Raw genomic sequence first — 6368 nt, 5'->3', positions numbered from 1 at the left:
GTAGTTTCACTTATGATTTTCTTTCAATTTGGCGAATGTTGGGGCAGGCGTTATTAGTCGAAGCGCTCGACTAACGGCCACGGATAACAACTCGGGAGAACACACAATCAATTGCATGAGGGAGTTGGCAGGACCAGCATATTTCTAAACACAGCAGCTGAAAGAAGACTGAAAGAAAATCCCCAATTCCATACCAATCTTGCGTGCATATCATCACTAATTGGTGCTGATAACACAAGTGTTCGAAGAATGCCAATATAGCGCTGCTGCAGTAGACCTCGAGTCGATTTAGTTGGCGACTACAGTATTATCAGAACGGCATGGAACCTAGCACTGTGAGCGATGGCTTATCAGTTTCCATGTGTCCGTAGGAAAAGTTAACGATGACGCCGATACACCAGTGGCTGACACCCCAAACACTACAAGCTCGACAATTTTGCATACAATGGCCGACCGACACGTATCGTTTCTGTTTGGAGGTGATCAGTAAGACCGTACCCATAGCACCAATCCTGACAACAACCTCTTCTGACCAGCGAACCAAATCCCAGGTCGTGGAAGTCCAGCGCTTGGACCGCTTCTGACGACCGCGTACGAGGGGGCCGCAGTCAGTCTTATCTGCGATGCCAGAATGTTGGGCCAGCAGAGTTCCATGGTCATCTCGACATCACGGCGCTTGGAGGCGCTGGGTTCGCCTCGCAACGGACTGTCGGGTCCCTCGACCTGGATTTGAGTAGTTATGAAGGGCTCAGCATTAGCATTAATCACAGTGACGGCAAGAAATACACCCTGACGCTGAAGGACGAGATATTGCCACGACGACCTGATGGACGCGAGCAGAGTACAGTTAGCTGGGAGTTTGATTTTGTGCATCCTGACTCTGGTGAGTTGTTTATCAAATGGGCCGATTTCAAACCGACATATCGAGGGAAGCCGAAACCTGACACGGCCCCGCTGGATCTCGCCCATGTGCAGAGAATCAGTTTTATGATGCGAAGGTTTGACGGCCGCCTCTTTCATCGAGTTGGTTGCGCAATTGTTGACGTGATCAAATAGCTTCTTCGGTGAGCAGCAGGGAGACTTCGAACTGGCTATCAACCACGTTGCAGCATTCAGCACGCGATCCTCGTCCGGGTCGTTGTCCCTTTCGTCGTCGATAGCATCAGTGGAGGTGCCCGACTTGGACAAGGTTCAAGATAGAGGCAAACATACACAGGATGGTCACCGCGAGGCTTCTTGGAAAAACTGGTTGTGCGGTTGGGCTAGATGAAGGATCGGAGAACGCGAGGCATTTGTCAGGGGGGCGGCCGATCCTGTGCTGGCAAAGACATCTAGACCAACGTGTGGCTTTCATTTATTCCCTCCCTCAAGCACATGCCTGGATCATGCGGTCCACTTACGAGATACGAGCCAAGACCTTGAGCAAATCGCCAGTCACTCCCATAGCTGTTACCTCGCCTCCCGCCCCAGCACCTTGGATGATGAGTGGGTTGCTACCATATCTCTCGGTATAAAAGCTGATGATGTTGTCACTGCCCTTGAGCGCCGCAATAGGATGCGTGGCATCGAATTGTTCCAAGCCAACCTTGACCTGCTTAGAGGGGACATCAATGCTGCCGACAAACCTCACAACCTTGCCCTCCTTCTCAGCAGAAAGCTTGGTCTGTTCCATCTCGGAGTCAAAGCTAGGGAGTTTTTCCATAAACTCATCGCCGCTGGTGCAGCTTTCGAGCTCCTTAGGGATCAGGCTCTGGACGGGAAACGACGTAGGGGACTCTACGGGTAGTCCAGCCAATCTGGCCAGGATGGTCAACTTGCGAGCGACATCCAGGCCATTCAGATCGTCGCGCGGATCGGGCTCGGTGTAGCCAAGTTCTTTAGCCTTCTTCACCTCAGCGGACCACTTGCCGCCGGCGCCCGAGGTTGGAGCAAAGCTGTTGAAGAGGAAAGACATGGTGCCGCTAAAAACACCTTCAATCTTGGTGACGCGATCCCCCGTCTCCACCAGCTCTTTCAGAGTGGAAATAACGGGAAGTCCAGCTCCAACAGACGACTCGTGGAAGACGTTGGCGCCACCTTTCGCAGCAGAGGAGAAAATGCTCTCCCACAGCGTATAAGAGCCTGAAAAGGCTTTCTTGTTGGGCGTGACGATGTTGATGCCACGGCTTAAGAAGCCGGGGTAGGCATTGGCAATGTCTTCGGAGCTCGTGTTGTCTACAAGGACGACTTTGGCGGGAGCCGAGGCCAGATACTCGGTCAATTGTGCGACAGAGGGCGCAGCCTGGGTGAAAGTAGCCAGGACATCGAGGGCCTTCTCGGCGTCGATCGGTGCGTAATCGCTGTTGTAGAGAGACTTCTTGCTGGTAGAGATGAAGCACAGGCTCAGCTTAGGCGAGGGCCTGCGAGCTGCCAGTGTTGTAAGCTGGGAGAGAAAGCTTTTGCCAACACCGCCGGCGCCTTGACAAAGCCAAAGTTCGTTAGCGATCGAAGCAGCGTCGAGAGTAGTACGGCAAATATCATTGCATGGAGTCCGGGTATTTACCGATTATGGCTATAAAAACTTGCTGGTTGGCAGCTGACATTTCTTCTGAAGGTACCACGGGGCGTTGTGATATGGTGTCCGTCCTGTGTTTGTTCGAAAGCGACGTAGCGCAATCGGAGCAGGATGAGTCCAAATTATGTAGGAGATGAGATGGAGGGGTTTATTCGTGACAAGTGCGGGGCAGTGCCCCGCTCTCTACATCTCTACAGAGACCCAACTTGCTCTCGAAAGACACAAATCCGAGGTCAGTTGGAAATAGCGACTTTTGATATGTCTTAGTAGACAATTAGCAATGCTTCGATTGCGAGGCGCGGCCAGGCCTGCACCTGCTCGATCATCTCTATTGTTCCATGTTGGGCCTTTGGCAACCGAAGGACGAGGGGCATTGACCCCGGTTTCGGTCATAGCTCCGAGCTCCATACAAAACACCAGCTACAACTTTAAGTCATGTCGTCATATATTTCAGAGAGCGTCCCTCTGTGACCGTCACGCGTATGGTCTGTCGGTTCAGAACCTCGCGAAAGCATCATCATTCACCAGACATATTCATCCACAGAGTGACTTCACGCAATGCCTCTGTTCCAATTCCTTCTGCGAATGTCAAACTTCCGCAACCCCCTTTTGCGGACTTTGGTACCTTCGATATCGACAGCCTTCGCCATTCAAGCAGCCTTCGCCGTTCCTTCCATCATCTGTCAAAGTGAGCGCTTCTACGACTTTTCTGGGTCGTTGACGTTCCTCTCTGTGACGGCTCTCAGCCTTTACCTCCCTTCGTTGCGCGTCAACAATGTTTCCTCGGCTCAACCGGGCCTCCCAAGCCTGCTGGCCCCATTCACCTCCCCCGGGGGCCTTGGGGCGTTGAACTGGCGCCAAGTCGTGCTTTCGGGTGCCGTAGTCTTCTGGGCCTTGAGACGTATGTATTGCCGCTCAATCTATAACCCCCAAGAGACACCAAGAACTGACAAAACTAGTGGGGTCCTACCTCTTCCAGCGCGTCTTGTCCGACGGCCAGGATTCGCGTTTCGACGAAATCAAACGCAGTCCTGCCAAGTTCGCCGTGGCATTCACAGCTCAGGCGACCTGGGTTTCGCTCTGTCTCCTCCCCGTCATCACATTGAACGCTGTTCCAGCTGCTGCCTTCGCCTCCATCCCGGCCATCCAAGCCACGGATGTTCTCGGGCTTCTTGTATACGCTGGCGGTTTCGCCTATGAGATTATCGCAGACAGGCAGAAGAGCAAGTGGGCGGCGGAGAAGAAGGCCAAGGTTCACGATGAGGAGTTCCTCACCCGTGGGTTGTGGAGTCGCAGGTAAGCCACTCTCCTGCAGAAGAAGTGGCAAAGCTGCCTAAGCTACAGCCAAACGTTGACACATGCACTGTAGTCAATTCCCTAACTACTTCGGAGAAATCTCGCTGTGGACAGGCATTGCAACCGCAGCTTTCGGCGTCCTCGCAGCGCGACCGATTCGGGCGGGGCTGGGTCTGCCCCTCGGCATTGCAGGGCCCGCGCTCGCCATGGGCATGTCCTACATCAGCCCGGCATTCGTCAGCTTCCTACTGCTGAAGATATCCGGCGTGCCTCTGAGCGAGAAGAAGTACAACGAGCGATATGGTCACAGGAAGGACTACCAAGCGTGGAAGGAGAACACGCCAAAGCTGATCCCCAAGCTATTCTGAAGCTGCATGGCGCCGCGGCAGGCAAAAGGCATATGGCAAGTGGAGGAATCCAATTCATTCTATCCGAGTAAAACACCATGTCATTTCCGTTGTCTCCTTGATCCGCTACACTTAGCTGTGGAATGCCTTGATCTTCTCAACCTCGTCATAACTACCCATGAAGATACCCGCCCTGTCGTGAATGTGCTCCGGCACGAGCTCCAGCAGGCGGGTCATGTTGCTGTCGACGGCTTGGCCACCGGCTGCGCACAGTCTAATCAGCATGCGCTCCGTCAACAGTGTAGCACGGGAAGAGTAGACATACCGTTCTCAAAGATCAGCGCCATGGGTGCGCACTCGTAGAGGATGCGGAGCTTGCCTTTGGGGCTCTTCTTGTCGGCGGGGTAAGCAAAGACACCGCCGTACAGCAGGGTACGGTACGCGTCAGCGACCATGCTGCCGATGTACCTGGCGCTGTAGGGCTTGCCATTGTCCTGCAGCTCCTTGAGCGAGTTGAAGTAATTCTTCGTCTTGTCCTCCCAGTAGAGCGAGTTACCCTCGTTGACGGAATAGATCGCACGGGACTTGGGCAGGCGCATGTCGGGGTGGGTCAAGATGAACTCGCCGACACCGTTGTCGAGGGTGAAACCGTTAACGCTGCCTCCCTTCATGGTGATGACCAGTTGGGCCGAGGCGCCGTACATTGTGAAACCGGCGGCCAGCAGCTCGGTGCCGGGCTTGAGAATGTCCTCCTTGGTTCCGGAGGAACCATCAGGCAGCTTGTGGATGGCAAAGATGGTGCCAACAGACACACCAGCATCCAGGTTGGAGCTGCCGTCAATGGGATCACAGGCCACTGCGTAGCGGGCACCAGTGGCATCTCGGAAGAAGATGACTTCCTCCTCTTCCTCGGACACGAGCAGGGCGCACTTGCCCGAGGACCTCATGGCCTCGATGAAGAGGTCATTGGAGATGACATCCAGCTTCTTCTGGTCATCGCCTGTTGTGTTGGAGGATCCAGCCAGGCCGGTCAGGTTGACGAGGGTGGCGCGGCGAATGTAGTACGCGATGGACTTGAAGGAAAATTGCAGGGCGTGGCAGAGAAGGCTGGAACGAACGTTAGAAGGCTGCAGAAGATCGTAGGAGACGAATTGGTGCTTACGTGAAATCTCCGGTGGCCTCCGTGTGTTTTGCCTGCTCTTCCGTGAGGAACCGGGTGAGGGTGACGATGTTGGTGTTGATCTTCTCCGTCTCTCCGCCACCAGTGTTGGTTGTGTACGCCGACATTGTGGATGATTGTATGGCGAGGGGCCGAGGAGGATGGACTCTGCAAAAAACGTTGGGGACAAAGGCAATGCAATGCGAATAGCTGCCGGCGAAAGCTGGGCGTGATCTGGGTCACCTGGTGGGGCGAAGGGTTCACGATGCGGCAATGGAGGGGCAATGTGCTGCAGATCAGCGAAGGGAGAGAGGGGCAGATGACGGAAAAGAGCTGCTTCGGACGAGGAGAGGAAGGCGAGGATCAGTGGTGTTTTTGACGGGATTGAGTGTGGAGAGAAGGGACAGTCGGGACGAGACGAGAAGGCAGAGAAGGAGACGGACTGGTCGAAGTATACCTTTCCACCATGAGACCCCAGACGGAAATACAGCACGAGTGACGAGCGGGAACGATTGACGAGACGGAACATCATGCGGCATCAAGTTGTTGCGAGGCGCCGGGCAGACCCGACGAATGCCCCCATGGCCCCGTTGGCTCCAGGGTTCCACGATTCGGCAGACGGCTATCCATGGCTGGCGCTGCTAGGAAAGTGCCACGGCCTCCTTGGTTACTGGTGGACGTGACGTGAGCGCGATGCTGTTCCCGCGTCTTTGTCTTGTTCCCGGCCGAGGGGAACCCGAGACTGGAGATGCGGGGCAGAGCGCCGCGAGCAGGCGGGATGAGTCGCGAGGATTTCTCGGAAACCTTCGCTATGCGTCGCGCCGAGCGATACATACATGCCCCTCACCAGCACTCGCCCTGCTCCCCTTGACCCCTCTCTCCTCCCTCCCTTCGAGGCTGGACCGTCGTTATATAATAACCACTGATGGAATTCCCATGGCGCCTATTGACGAAATCGGCCCCACGAGCCCATGACGAAGGGATTAGTTGTGGCTGAAGTGGCTGTACAGAA

General features: G+C 54.9%; 4 protein-coding genes across 4 annotated transcripts; 2 read left to right on the top strand and 2 right to left on the bottom strand.

The window, feature by feature from the left end:
* Positions 1-414: 414 nt before the first annotated feature.
* VDAG_10104 (CIA30 family protein) lies at positions 415-2057 on the top strand. Its single transcript, XM_009651368.1, has 3 exons — positions 415-486; positions 552-998; positions 1057-2057. Exons 1-3 carry the CDS (start codon positions 446-448, stop codon positions 1268-1270), a joined length of 702 nt encoding a protein of 233 aa, XP_009649663.1. The 5' UTR covers positions 415-445; the 3' UTR covers positions 1271-2057.
* Positions 1233-2637, bottom strand: VDAG_10103 (homoserine dehydrogenase). Its single transcript, XM_009651367.1, has 2 exons — positions 2543-2637; positions 1233-2457 (listed from the first exon to the last, which is right to left on the bottom strand). Exons 1-2 carry the CDS (start codon positions 2580-2582, stop codon positions 1397-1399), a joined length of 1101 nt encoding a protein of 366 aa, XP_009649662.1. The 5' UTR covers positions 2583-2637; the 3' UTR covers positions 1233-1396.
* Positions 2638-3112: 475 nt separating this feature from the next.
* On the top strand, positions 3113-4218 carry VDAG_10102 (uncharacterized protein; the record flags this gene model as incomplete). Its single annotated transcript, XM_009651366.1, has 3 exons — positions 3113-3455; positions 3514-3850; positions 3924-4218. The coding sequence occupies 3 exons, from the start codon at positions 3113-3115 to the stop codon at positions 4216-4218; spliced, it is 975 nt and encodes a 324-aa protein (XP_009649661.1).
* A 40-nt stretch (positions 4219-4258) lies between these two features.
* VDAG_10101 (fructose-1,6-bisphosphatase) lies at positions 4259-5795 on the bottom strand. Its single transcript, XM_009651365.1, has 3 exons — positions 5360-5795; positions 4523-5304; positions 4259-4460 (listed from the first exon to the last, which is right to left on the bottom strand). The coding sequence occupies exons 1-3, from the start codon at positions 5482-5484 to the stop codon at positions 4330-4332; spliced, it is 1038 nt and encodes a 345-aa protein (XP_009649660.1). The 5' UTR covers positions 5485-5795; the 3' UTR covers positions 4259-4329.
* Positions 5796-6368: the final 573 nt, after the last annotated feature.

Source organism: Verticillium dahliae, genomic scaffold (genome assembly GCF_000150675.1).
Source record: "Verticillium dahliae VdLs.17 supercont1.31 genomic scaffold, whole genome shotgun sequence".
NCBI classification, from domain to species: domain Eukaryota; kingdom Fungi; phylum Ascomycota; class Sordariomycetes; order Glomerellales; family Plectosphaerellaceae; genus Verticillium; species Verticillium dahliae.
Note: the sequence above shows the minus strand (reverse complement) of the source record. Positions and strands in the feature narration are given on the sequence as shown.